The sequence below is a fragment of the Antechinus flavipes genome, chromosome 3 (assembly GCF_016432865.1).
Source record: "Antechinus flavipes isolate AdamAnt ecotype Samford, QLD, Australia chromosome 3, AdamAnt_v2, whole genome shotgun sequence".
Lineage (NCBI taxonomy): Eukaryota > Metazoa > Chordata > Mammalia > Dasyuromorphia > Dasyuridae > Antechinus > Antechinus flavipes.
The window spans coordinates 427,320,395-427,334,461 of NC_067400.1; the positions used below are offsets into that span (position 1 = coordinate 427,320,395).

Below are 14,067 nucleotides of genomic sequence, written 5' to 3' on the forward strand. Positions count from 1 at the left end.
GGATCAATGAGTAAAAGCTGCAAGGAAGGTAGATTTTACTTCAATATAAGACAAACTTCCTAACAATTTGAACTATTCAAATGTGGTATGAGCTACAACAGTAGATAGGACTGGATGTCATAGGATGTCTTACAGTGGTATCAAATTCAAATAGAAATGGGCTCCATTAAACTGTACCTGGCTAAACTAAACTGTGGCTATCAGTGGGCCACAAATCTACCTGTAAATTAAAATTATCTACTTTTCATATATTTTCTTTTTATTTTCTCAAACATTTTCCAATTACATAATCTGGCTTGGACATCCATGGGCTGGTCATGAATTTGACAGCTGTATTCCACACATTATAAGCAGAGATTATACAAGATCATTTAGAATCAAATTATTAGAATGAGAAGATCATTAGCAACCACTCCGGTCCAACCTCTTTATTTTGGACATGAAGAATATGCAGCTTAGAAAATTTAAGTGCTCAAGTTATATTGATATTAAATGTCTTGCACATAGTCAAGAATTAGAGTAATTAATATGTTGGAGTCAGGATTCAAACTCTTATGCTTACTCCGATCTAGTGTTACTTTCACTAGGCCATGCTGTCTCTGAGGTCCCTTCTGATGCTAAGGGTTCTTTGGTTCTGCAATTGGCCGGTTAGTTTTGAAACAAAACAAATTTGGCCTTTTTAGAGAGGAAAAGGAGTATAGTGAAAAGAGTGCTTAGTTTGGAGTCAAAGAACTTGGATTATAATAATTCTCTCTGTTACTTATCATAGGATCCTGGGCAAGACACAGAAGCCATATTTCTCACCTGCTCAGAAATTCTCAGTGTCTCTCTGTCAAATACTGGAAAAAAGTAGAAAGTCCTTAAATTGGCATTTGACGCCTACTAAAATCCTGTTCTCACTGATGTTTCCAGCATTATTTCATTCTACTCCTCTTCATAAAGAAGGAAACAAATATTTATTAAGACACTAGTAGATGGCAAGCCATGGTCTCAGTTGATCCACACAACAAATCTGGAAGGAAAGTGCTATTATAATGCCCATTTTGCAGTTGAGGAAACTAAGAACAGAGATTAAGGGAGTTATCTTGGGCCGTACAATTAGTATTTTGAATTACGTTTTCCTGACTTCAGGCCTTCTGTGCCATCTAGCTGGTTCAATATTCCATCCATGTTACAGTATTAGTTATTACCTTCACTTAGCATTATGTCTCCAACACCTGCATTTGAACAAGCGATCTCACACATCTGGTAGACACTCACTTTTCATCTTCTAGAATCCTTGCTTTTCTCTAATTTGTTTATGGTGTGACTTTTTATATTCAAGTCACATATCCATTTGGAGTTTATCTTGGAATGTTGCTTGAAATGTTGCTTTTAAAGATTAAACTTTAAAATATGAATTTTATCGATATCTTCTATTTCTTAGATCATCATAATTGCTATCCTCAGAATCCTTCCCCTCCACCTCCTGGAGAAATATTCTGTGTAACAATTAGTATTTTTTTTTGGAAGGAAAAAAAATTAATATAATTGAATGACATATTGAAAAAGACTGAAAACATGTACAATGTATAAGTAGTATCTATGGACTTCCGATCTTTTCCTTCATCAAGGGATTGGGGGTGTTTGGAGGCATCTTCTGACATTTTTAAAATTTGAATCATACTTGCTCTTTATAATTTTGTTAACATTCGCTTTTGGATTTCTGATGTATTATTATTCTTTCCATTTGCTTCATTGTGGTTATTGTATATATTGTTTTCTTGGTTCTGTTTACTTCACACTGCATTGTGTCTTAGATATTTTCATACTTCCTGTATTTATCACATATATTGTTTTTTATTGAACAATTATGCTCCATTACATTCATGTATCACAATTTGGTAAGCCATCCATTCCCTAATCAACAGGCATCTACTGTATTTCCAATTTTTTGCTATCACAAAAAGTGCTGCTATAAATATTTTGGTGCATATGGGAACTTTTTTCTTATTGACAGCTTCTTTGGAGTAATGCTCATCTCAGATATATATACTAAGATACTGATAGATTGTTCACCTAGTGTTTGTCGCAGTGTATATAACAGCATTTTTTGTCCATTTAGTCCTTTTTTGGTATATTTTTATTAGACTGATTTCTTTTGAGTAATCATGGATCTTATTGAAAATGTCTTAAAAAATTCTGGGCCTTCTTGTAGTCAGCATAATATCATTTACAAACATAATTTCAACATTTATAGGGGATCCTTTTTATATAATAAATCTTCTATTTTTAATAAGCTGGGTATATTATTATTTCTTAATTGCATATTCTCCTATGCCTCATGAGATTAAAAAAAAAAAAACTGGAAAATATTCTCCTGTACTTGAATTGTGGGAAAGGAAGGGCAAAGACAAAAGGGAAAAAGAAACTGGAAATCGAACTTAGATATCCAGGTATAATGGTATTAACAAGAAGTGGGGAAAGGAATTGGAATCAGGTACAGGAAGATTTCTGAATTAAGAAATTAAAATAGTCTCAATAGCCAAGACAATAAGAGTGGGGGAAGAAGGATTCAATATCAGATTTGAGACTCATTTATATCAATGAGTTTGGAAATTAGTGAAATGTGAAATTCTTGATGCCAAAGGCAAGATTCCTTCTCTCTCTACTCCTTAACCATTTAAATCCTAGGAAAAGCTGAAATCCTCTGAAAGTGCACCAAGATCTGTAGGGTCAAAAGTCTAAAGTAGCATTCTTTGCATGTACATATTTTTAATATTAAAAAATTCTACTTTTCAAACTACTTACTTTTTTTGTGACAAATTAAATTGCTAGCATTTTAATAAATATTTAAAACTGCTCATGGACCACACACAAGAGATGATTCTCATACTCAGAAGGTAATAATTTTCAAACTTATCCTAGGACTCGTGATACTTTATCCAAACCTAAGATAAAATGTGTCTTGAGAAAATGAACTCAGGAAGAATTTATAAGTGACACAATTCGGTTGCAGAATCACAAAACAGAAGTCCATGCTGTGTTTTGTTTTTCTCCCCAGGTTATTTTTATCTTATGAATCCAATTCTTCCTGTGCAACAAGAGAATTGTTCGGTTCTGCACACATATATTGAATCAAGGATGTACTGTGACATATTTAACATGTATAGGACTGTTTGCCATCCCCAGGAGGGGGTAGAGGGAGGAAGAAGAAAAAGCAGAACAGAAATGAGTGCAAGGGATAATGTTGTTAAAAAAAATTACCCAGGTATGGGTTCTGTCAATAAAAAGTTATAATTATTTAGAAAAAAAAAAAAGATTTAACTAACAATGGAAGCTTAGGGGAAGCTAGCAGATTCAGGAGACCTGGTTCCTTGACCTTATACTACAATACTACAATAGTCCAACTATGTGATTTTGAACAAGTTGTTTTGATTTTCTTGTCTTTGGCTTCCTCATTTTTATAAAAAGTTTTTTATTAGTTAAAGTGTAACTGGGAAAATTTTGACAAAATAAAAATACAACACAACATTTAAAAAAAAGTCCATGCTGTATTTCTAAGATCCCTAAATTCTGATCTCCATAATTCCTTAAATCATGTAATTTTATCAAGACATACTATCAATCTATGACTTAATATATAGGACTTAGAGAATTTCTTGAAGCTCAGAGAGATTTAATTAATGAGTTCCTGGTCACTCCAAAGGTTAATCAACAAGCATTTGTCAGGAACCTATTTTATTCTGTGCATTGTGCTGGGTGAAAAGAGTACAGCAACTACAGCTAGATAGTTCTTGCTCTTAGGGATCTTGTGTTCTATTGATGGAAACAATATATATATACATATAAGTAAATGTAAAATTTATTTAAAAATAATTGCAAGTTCAGGGGGTTCTTAGAGGTGCTAAGGACTGAGGAGAGAGGGGAAAATCTTGTGTAGGAGGTAAATCTGAAAGTGAGCTTCACAGGAAGCTAGGAATTCTAATAGTCAGAGGAAAGGATGATGTACATTCTAAGAATGAAGATCAAGCATACAAATGCCTGGGTTCAGAACATGGAATATTCAATGTGAAGAACAGAAATTAGGCTGATTTAACTGGATTGTTGAAGGAGAGTAAGTCTAGAACAGTCTTGATCAATAGGGAACTAAATTAGCTGAAGCCTGATTATAACCTATGAGCTTGTATTTTTTCCTCAGTGAAAGTGGAAGTTCCTGGAACTTCTAGAACAGGGAAGTAAAATGGACAGATCTATGCTTTAGGAATATCAACTTAGCAGTTACATGGAGGAGGAATTGGAAAGGGGAGAGACTTGCAACAGAGAGATCATTCGGGCATCTTGAGAAATGATGGAGGCCTCCAGTAGGACATTATGGTCATGTGGATAGAGTAGGAGCAGATGCAGAGTTTGTAGAGATAGAACTGAAAATACTAATTGGATAGCAGATGGGGGAAGGGTGAATGAGAGATTGAGGATGACTTTTGGGTTTCATCCCTGGATGACTGGAAGTATGGTAGGACACTCAACAGAAACAGGGTATTTTGGAAAAAGTGAATTTGGGAGAAAAATAAATTTAGTTTGAAAATATTGAATCAGGGATGCCTATGGGACAGTCCAAGAGGCAACAGCAGTACAGATCAGGAATGAGACAAGGGCTAGAAATACTATCTTTGAGTCATCTTTCCAGAGATAATGGAATCCATGGAAATGAAGAATCTTACAATGAAAATGAAGAGAGAAGAGGATGGACAATATAGAACATCCCATGTGTAAGTGGAGAGTCATGGATGATGATCCAGCAAAAATCAAAGAATGGTGAGACTGGTAGAAGTTAAAGTAAGTAAAGGATGTTAAAAAAAAAAAACTCTCGAGATAGAGAAGATAGTCAATAGTTTTAATACTTCATTAAAGAGATCTAGAAGGATGAATGATGGAATTTTAGTTGCTGCTCCACCCCCATAGCCTGACTCTACAAAAGGACCTTTTACCTTTCCCATGCGTATCTATCTGCTGCATCCTGAGTCTCTCTCACCAGAACAAGACTTTATCCATGCATATCCTGTCATATTCGGGCTAGCTTTCTGGAGGTCCTTCGGATGGGCCTTGGTCTCAGCAGTATAGACACCATGAGAATGACAGGAATAGAGTCTAGATTCTTTATTCCAGTCTTTATCTTAGTGTAGGAGGCACAAGAGCCACCAGGAAGATGATCAAAAATGGAATGTCCTATTTCCAGCCCTTATATACCTTATTGTAATTATATCATTACGGCATACTGATTATGTGTGAACTAGAGAACCATCATCTCATCAATCACACTGAGTTAACAGCTTGTTTCAAGTATACTTGTCCAGAGTTCTGGCCCTCTACAATAGCCTAGCTGAGATATACCTAATCACAGGGGTTCTTTCCAAGACCATCTTATTGCCTTATTTCCCTGCCGTGCCCAATTTTCCTGCTCTTCCTTACTCTGCTGGGTTGCCTCTCTTTCTTAAGGAGGAAGCCTTCAGGATGTCACTCTTTACCCCAGGTAAAAGCCCAAATAAATAAATGCCCTTGATTAACATGAAGACTCTGCAATACAGGCCCTGGTACCCCACATTTTTGGTGTACCCCAACATTGAAGAATGAGAAAAGGTCATTGGATCTGCTGGTTAGGAGGTCATTGGTAACATCAGAGAGAACAGACTCAGTTAACTGATGGAGTCTGAAGCTTGGCTTCTAGGAGTTGAGAAGCAGACATAGTAGAAGGAACAATATATAGACACATTTCCCTAGGAGTTTCAATGTACAAAAGAGAAGACATTTACTTGAGGGGATGTTAGGGTCAAGTGAAGGTTTATTTGTTTTATATGATGGAGGAGACATGAACATGTTTGTAGACTGTTGGGGAGTTAATAGAAAAGGAATATTGAAGATGAGAGAAAGGGCTGATTGGGACTGGGGTTGGGTGGGAGCATACAGCAGATGCCTAGCCTTGGTAAGGAGAGAATATGATACTGATGGGTCTTAAGATAAAGAAATATCCAATACAAAAGTACGATGCCATTGTAAATAGCTTTTATTTTCTCAGTAAAATAATATGAGATCTCAGGTGAGAGGGGGATGGGGAAAGGAGTGAAGGCTTGAGAAGAAGAAAGATTTAGAATAATTGCAGTAAGAAGGAGAGAGAGAAACACACAGAGAAGCAGGGAGACAGAGACAGAAGAAACAGAGCCAAAGACAAACACACACACACACACACACACACACACACACACACACACACACACATAAAAAGAGAGGCAGGAAGAGACAGAGACAGACAAGAGAGACAGAGTCAGAGACAAAGAGAGAGACAAAGACACAGAATAGACAGACAGATAGAGGAGAGACAGAAACAGAGAGATAGAAACAGAAAAAGACAGAGAAACAGCGAGAGAGAGAGAGAGAGAGAGAGAGAGAGAGAGAGAGAGAGAGAGAGAGAGAGAGAGAGAGAAAGAGAGAGAGAGAGAGAGAGAGTTAGAGGGACAGACATAGAGAGAAACAGATCAAGATGGTGGAGGCGGGAGAGAGAGAAAATCAATCAATTAGGGAAAAATAAAGGGATTGATTAATGGCAAAGTTTCTACTCCAAAGTTGCTAACTTTCTCTTAGTTGACAAATATAATGGGCTTTTCTCAATCATCGTTCTCTTTGACATCCCTGTAGCCTTTGAAGGTATTGGTTGGACCACTTCTATCTCTTTTGCTGAATTCTTCTCTAGATCACACTGTCTAATCATTGGTGTCCCTCAGGGTTCTGTCCTGTGCCTTCTTCTCAAGATATACTATTGATGATCTCATCAGCTCCCCTGGATCTAATTACCATCTCTATAATCTGAACTCTCAAATCTACCTTCCCTCCCCAGATCTCTCTGTGGACTCACAAACTTGCACCTTCAATTACCTTTCAGAAATCTTGAACTGGATATCCAATAGACATCTTAAACTCAATATGTACAAAACGGAATTCATTATCATTTCCCCAAACCCTTCTCCCTCCTGATTTCCTTATTACTGTGGAGGACAACATCATCTTCACAGTCCTTTTAGGCTCACAATCTAGGTGTCATCGTGGACTCCTCACCTTCTTACACCCTCTATATTCAATCTATTGCCAAGTCCTGCCAATTTTACCTTTTCCAGTTTTTTCTTATACCATATTCCCCAATACTTACTCTTCAGTACAGTGACACTTGTCTCCTGGCTGTTCCATAAATTAGATGCTCCATTTCTCCATGATGAGCATTGTCCTAGCTTGACACCCCCGTTCCCTCTCCTCCACTCTGACTACTGATCTCCCTGGCTTCCTTTAAGTCTCTGCCTTCTACAACAAGTCTTGCCCAGCCCCCTTTAAGTCCAGTATTTTCCCTCCATTATTTCCTCTTTGTTGTTATTTAGGGGTGCCATGACATGCAAGTGAATTGAATTTAAGTGAAGGAAGGCTATGCAAGGTCACCTGCCTCACTTTCTTCTCCAGAACCATCTGGGTCCAGTGGCCAGATATAGATCAGGACAATTGGAGATGGCCCGGATGAAATGAGAGAACTTGATCTTTTTAAGCTAAGGTCTTCAATAGATCTCATTTTGACTGGGGTTGCACTGGGGTTGTAATTAAAGCTAGGTAGCAACTGAGGCAAAAAAAACATCTCCTCTTTCACCTAGTCAATACGTATGTGTTAATATATTTATTTAAAAATTAAATAAAATATAAAGAAATAAATCTGAGAGGGGAAGACCCTCAGGGTTTCTGGCCAAAGGAGAAACGATTATTATTTACATTCCATCTAAGTCAAACAATGACCAATTAGCTAGCTCTGGATTTATTTGTTTACATAGTCTTACCCAGTGGATTGCAAACTCTTGGAGAGTTGGGACTATCTTTTATCTTTTTTTTTTTTTTTTAAATCCCAATTCCTTCATAAATACTCTGGAAAATAGCAGGTGCTTAAGAAATGCGTATTCAGTGCCATAGACATCGAGAGAGAGAGAGAGAGAGAGAGAGAGAGAGAGAGAGAGAGAGAGAGAGAGAGAGAGAGAGAGAGAGAAGAGAGAGAGAGAGAATTATGGAGATTCAGTGCGGATCAAAGCATACTATTTTCACTTTTTGTTGTTGTCGTTATTGTTATAGTGGTTGATTTTTTTTCCTTCTTGGTTCCCTCCTCCCCTGTTTGATTTTTTTTTTTTGGGGGGGGGGCGCAGCATGATGAATATAGAAAAAAATTTAGAAGAATTACATAAGTTTAACATTGTAAACAATTGTTTAGCAATTGTTTGCTGGACTAGGAAAGGGGGGTGGGAAGAAAGGAGAAAAATTTAGAACACAAGGTTTTACAAAGGTGAATGCTGAAAACTATCTTTGCATGAATTTGGAAAAATAAAATACTATTAAAAAGAGGGAAAGAAATGTGTACTGATTATATAAATGTGTACTGATCAGCATTAGTATGTGCCTTCTTTCAATTTAGTTCATCATCTTATGAATAAGAGTTGTTCATTTATTTTGGCTGTGTCTGACTCTCCGTGGCCCCATTTGGAGTTTTCTTGGCAAAGATAAGTGGAGGAAATTTTACAGATAAAGAAACTGAGGCAAACAGGATTAAGTGACTTGCCCAAGGTCACACAGCTAGTTATTATCTGAGATCAAATTTGAATTCAGAAAGATGAGTCTTCCTGACTCCAGACTGGGCACTCTATCTACTGTGCCACTTAGCTTCTCCATGAGTAAGAGCCGAGGATGAAAATACTGAAGGTTGGGATTTGTCAAAACTTAAGATAGAATCAGAAAAAAAGTTAAAGTGGTTAACTACTCAAGATTTTGAAGGAAAGAAAGTAAACTAGAGAAGGAAGAGCACTGAAAGGTGTAAAGACTAACAATGAAGATGATTAGATTTCAAAGGAATGACCCTTAGGGAAGGATGAAATGATAAAAGGTAGTTGTCTGAAAGAAAATTTTCAGAATTCTTGATCTTGGAAGTGGAAGCTCAAGGGTATGAATATCCACACGTGAATGGTATAGGGTCTTGGCAATTAAAATTATTGAGGAGCTGGGAAGCTAGAGTGTTTGAAAGTTTTATGAGTTTCTAAGGAAGAGATATAAAATATAAAAGAAAGTTGAAGTAGATCAAAAATATAGGGAAAGAAATGAAATTGAAGAGAAGAAAACAACAGAGAGGAGAGAAGGCATAATAATTAAGACACAACTTAAAATGTTAGTAAAATTTTTATTAATTTAAATAACTTTCCACCACTCTGCCCGACACCACTTCCAAGTATTCAAATACTAAAAGTTGATATTCAGTACAGCCATCTTAAATTAAATAATCAATTTTGTTTTCCATTCCATGAAAAATTTAAAAGATGAACGAATTATATTTTTTAATTTTAGTTTTCTTTACATTTATTTTTCTGCAAGAGACACTTTTTTTTTTTTTTACATTATAGAAATCTACCCTTAACTTGTATTTTCAAAGATAGAAACAAAGACAGGAAAAAAAATCAAATGCAATTTTAAAAATCTTTATTCTTTTGGCTTGATTGTAATGTGGTTTACCGTTCTTTATGGTAATAGCATTTTCCTACATGCAATTCACCAACACACTACAAGTCAATAGCTTTAATAAAAAGGAATCTACATTTAACTTTTTGTTTGGGTAAGAAACACAAAATGTCCTGATTTGACTGAATATACAACCAATACTTGGTTCTTGTGGAAACAGGATGTGGAGCCCATCTTATCTCTAAAACAGGTCTAGTGCAGCATGAATCAACAAGAATAAGAGTAGTCTGTGGAAACAAACTCTTGGAAAAAGGAAAAATGATTTTGTGACCTAAAGACAGTGAACTCAAACTTGTGAATTAGGCAGTGCTAGAAATCACAGTTCATCTTCCCTACCCACCCCCCTTTCTACAACACAATATTACTATTTGGAAGCAAGTGAATTTTGTTCTCATTTTGAGATTTATTTCACATTAAAATGTGTGCAAATATACAGTACTAATAAATAAAAAAGCAGAAATTGATGACTCATCCTTGTATTTATTTCTCCTTTTGTGAAGTGTTTCAATTTAAAAAGTTTTATGGACAGAAAGTAACAAAAGTGATTGTGACATGAAGCAGAAGATAATTGTAATTTCTTATTTTATGTACAAAATGCTGAAAAATAAAATAAAATGAACTTTTTACAGTATTTATATATTATTAGAAAACTCTAACCATATATATTTTTTTAACAGATTTAAGCAGCTGGCAACATGTCTGTACAGTCTTTCTAAATACCGCACAGAGTTCACTTAAAATTTAAGAAAGCAAAGCAAAAAGCTCTTAAGATTGCTGCAACCTATTGCTTAATGACATGGAGGAATGAGGTCTCGGTTGAACGATTGGTTTCACTTTACCACTGACATATGGCTTCCCATATTAGACTTCTGAACAGTGGAAGGAGTAAGATACAGCAGCATAGGCAAGATAAAACATGCATCGTGATAGCTCCCGAACTATTAATAATGGTACCAATTACGTCATAATACCTGTTGAAAGCTTGCAAACTACACTTACTGTGGTACATATTTGATGCAATAAATACTGTGCTCAGGTCATTATTTTATTTTTTTTAATTTCTTTGCTCAAACATGCACCACTAGATAAAATTATTATTTACATAGTAGACTTTTGTTTGTTCGCTTGTTAATTTTTGGACACATATTGTGTCAACCTTGCCCAGAGCAGAAGATGGCTAAACAATACTGCAGGAGAAAGCAGAATTAACTTTATAAAGGGCTGTGTGTGTATGTGTATGTTTATGTTTGGGGGTCAATTTAGTTTCCTTGGAAAGACTACTAGGGTATTTTTGTTTTATGCCAAAGGACACTTACTGAGAACATAAATTCGTGCTGCCGGGACTCTGAGTGACAATCTGAACCAACTTTACTATATATATATTTATATCTAAATATAAATATATACACACATATAATGGATTGTGTAAAAATAAAACAACTCTTTAATTCTTGTGGATTCTACAGGACTTTTACAGGCACATTAAGATTTGTCTGGATGAGACACCTTAAACGTAAATCGCTATTTAAGCACCTCAAAATTTAGAAACATCCTGAAACATGAAGTAGTTAAGCTGTTTCTTTTTGTGATGTAATGTTTTCCCGTGCATGAGCTAGCAGTTCGACATGCCTTCATGCAAATCATTTCTGTCTATACAATAGAGAATTGTAGTCTGCCCTCCCTTGAACCCATTTATTATTCCCCCCAACATAAAACCCATTTACAAAAATAGTCACATATAATAGTAAACAACCTGTGAATTAAAAAAAAGATAAATTCACCAACACAGATTTTGTAAAAATATGGCAGATGTGGCAGTTGAAACATAAGCAGTGGATACAATTACTGTAGTCAAGTGTCATATGTTAAACATACATAAAATTTTAACTTTTTCACTCCTTTGACTAGTCCCTACAGTCTGAGTAGCCATTTTGTCTCTTCAGCAGTGTCAGCTGGTAGTGAAAACAGAAACCACTTGTCAAGATTGTTCCTCTGGCTTACAGAGTCACAGTTGACTGACAAGGGGTCACTGTCTTGTGAGAGGCACTGACCTTTAAGTATGTATTTGTAGAAACAGTCAGTTTGGCATAAACCTCCTTGAAGGAGTCCTGTTGACACAAATACGTCACCTTCACAGGCTGTAAACAAATGGTCACAAAAGAGAATATTCTTTATTTCTTTTCTTTCCTCTTTTTTTCCCTTTTCTTTCTCTTCTTACTCTATTTTTTATTACTTTTTGCCTTCCCTGACATCTTTTCCTTTGTCTTCCTTTTCCGTTTTGTCTTTTTCATATTTTTCCTTTTCAGGTTTTGTTACACTATCATATGAAGGTGGAGAGGTGGTGGAAGGGGTCACATCAGTTTTCTCTGGTGTTGAATTCTCGTTCAGTTTATCAATAATCATATCTTCTTTGATAGGCAGTCCATTGCCCTCTTTACTTTTGTCTTTTTTATATATACATGAAACTTTTTTAACTTTTTGCCTCAAGAGATGACGTCGATAAGCCCGCTGGATTATGACTGCGGACACTTCCTCCTGTTTGCGTTTCAGAGTAGTGGTGATTGGCTCATAAGAGACTTTGGAAGGATTAGATGCCATGAAGCGCTCTTCCATCTGTATTCGGAGAGCATCCATCTCCCCACTTTCACCCAAAACACGTTTTGTGAAAGCAAATAAGATGTCAAGGCAGTGAATTCGGTCCCCACTTACCATGGGCAGATCCATGGCTATGAGTTGGACTTTGTTTGGTTTTGCTATAAGAAGAGGTGGATCCAGGGCAGCTGCAAAATCAGAGAGTTTACAGAATTCTATGAACTGGGTAGCATCAGGATCAAACTTCTCCCAAACCTCATAGAACATCTCAAAGTCATCCTCACTCAGTGGCTCCGCGCTCTCTTCAGTAGCAACACTGAAATTCTCCAGGATAACAGCAATGTACATGTTCACAACCACAAGGAATGAGATAATAATATAACTGACAAAAAAGAAAATCCCAACAGAGGGGTTACCACAATCTCCTTTGACAGAGCTTCCAGGGTGATCTTTTTCAGGGTCACAGTCTGGTGGTCCGCTGTTAAGAATGGGTGCAAGCAAACCATCCCAACCAGCTGATGTGGTAATTTGGAAGAGGCAGATCATGCTGTTGCCAAAGGTTTCAAAGTTGAACATATCATCAATTCCTACTTCCCTCTTGACATAGGCAAAGTTGGACATTCCAAAGATAGCATAAATAAACATGACCAGGAAAAGAAGGAGCCCGATGTTAAATAGAGCAGGGAGGGACATCATCAAAGCAAAGAGCAGGGTGCGGATCCCCTTAGCTCCTTTAATAAGACGAAGGATTCGTCCAATCCTGGCGAGACGGATCACTCGAAACAGGGTAGGGGACACGAAATATTTTTCTATCAGCTCTGCTAGAAACATACCTATGAAAACAAACACACACACACACACACAAAAAGGATAGCTCATATTCAGTCACAAACTATAATAAATATTCCAATGACAAGGGCTATTTGATAATGGGCTGATTTTTAAACAAACAAACAAACATGCTGATTTTTTAACACAAAAATTATTATTGTTATTTCAATTCAGGTCAAGAAATTCAATTTTTAAATTTTAATAGAATTCCACCAAAACTTTGACTTAAATTGTTATTAGTGGAGATATTCTCAATTGCAAGAGAAACAAGATACAACAAAGAAAGGAAAGCCAGTGAAAGTCCTGAGGATGATAGCATTATAGGAAATTTCTCTTTAGAAATCTAATAATGGCACACATACTCAAAACCAAATAAAAATGTATTATCATTTATAGAAGTCTCTCTTTGTGTGTGTGTGTATATATATATATGCATCTCTCAATAAATATTTATAGACATATAAATATAGATAGATATATAGACACGTATGAGCATGGATAAGTATATATCCTTATAACTAAATCATATGTCTGTGTGTATACAAGACATAAAATACATATTAAATATGTAGACCCTGTGTGTGTGTCTACTATGAATTGTCACCTAGAAATAGAAACTAGATCTATGATTTCATAGAGGTGAAGAATATTTATTAAAGTAGATCAACTCTTTCTCTACAACTTAAAAGTTTTTTAAAATTGCCAAAAGTCCTGAGAAGTTAAATTACGTGGCCAATATCATGTATTTAGTATTTTTCAGACATAGTAGTTGATCCTAGTTCTTCTTGCTTTTGAGGTCAGCTTTCTATCCACCAAACCATGTTGCCTCTCTGCCTATATATGTATATGTATATCTACACATGTGCTATGTTTATTTATGAGAGAGAAAAAAAACTTGTAAATTCTTTTTTAAAATGTCACCAGTAAAATTCTATTCTAGTTCAATGGTAATTACCTATCTAACTATCAATGTATGTGTTCTGCTTTCTCAGATTATCATCCTCTTCATGTATACTGTCTTATAAGACTGGTTTCTAGATTAGACTGTTTATTGCTAGAGCCAAATCCTTCACTGAAGAAGGG

At 35.9% G+C, this 14,067-nt stretch overlaps 1 protein-coding gene across 4 annotated transcripts in view; it reads right to left on the minus strand.

Annotated features, from left to right (window-relative positions):
• Positions 1-9,206: 9,206 nt before the first annotated feature.
• The window catches only part of SCN2A (sodium voltage-gated channel alpha subunit 2), a 155,451-nt gene continuing 150,590 nt past the window's right edge, over positions 9,207-14,067 (minus strand). For all 4 annotated transcript variants that reach the window (XM_051986242.1, XM_051986246.1, XM_051986243.1 and 1 more), the window contains one exon: positions 9,207-12,986. In XM_051986242.1, the coding sequence (XP_051842202.1) occupies positions 11,791-12,986 (1,196 nt within the window). In that variant the 3' untranslated portion in view covers positions 9,207-11,790. The remainder of the gene's footprint in view (positions 12,987-14,067) is intronic.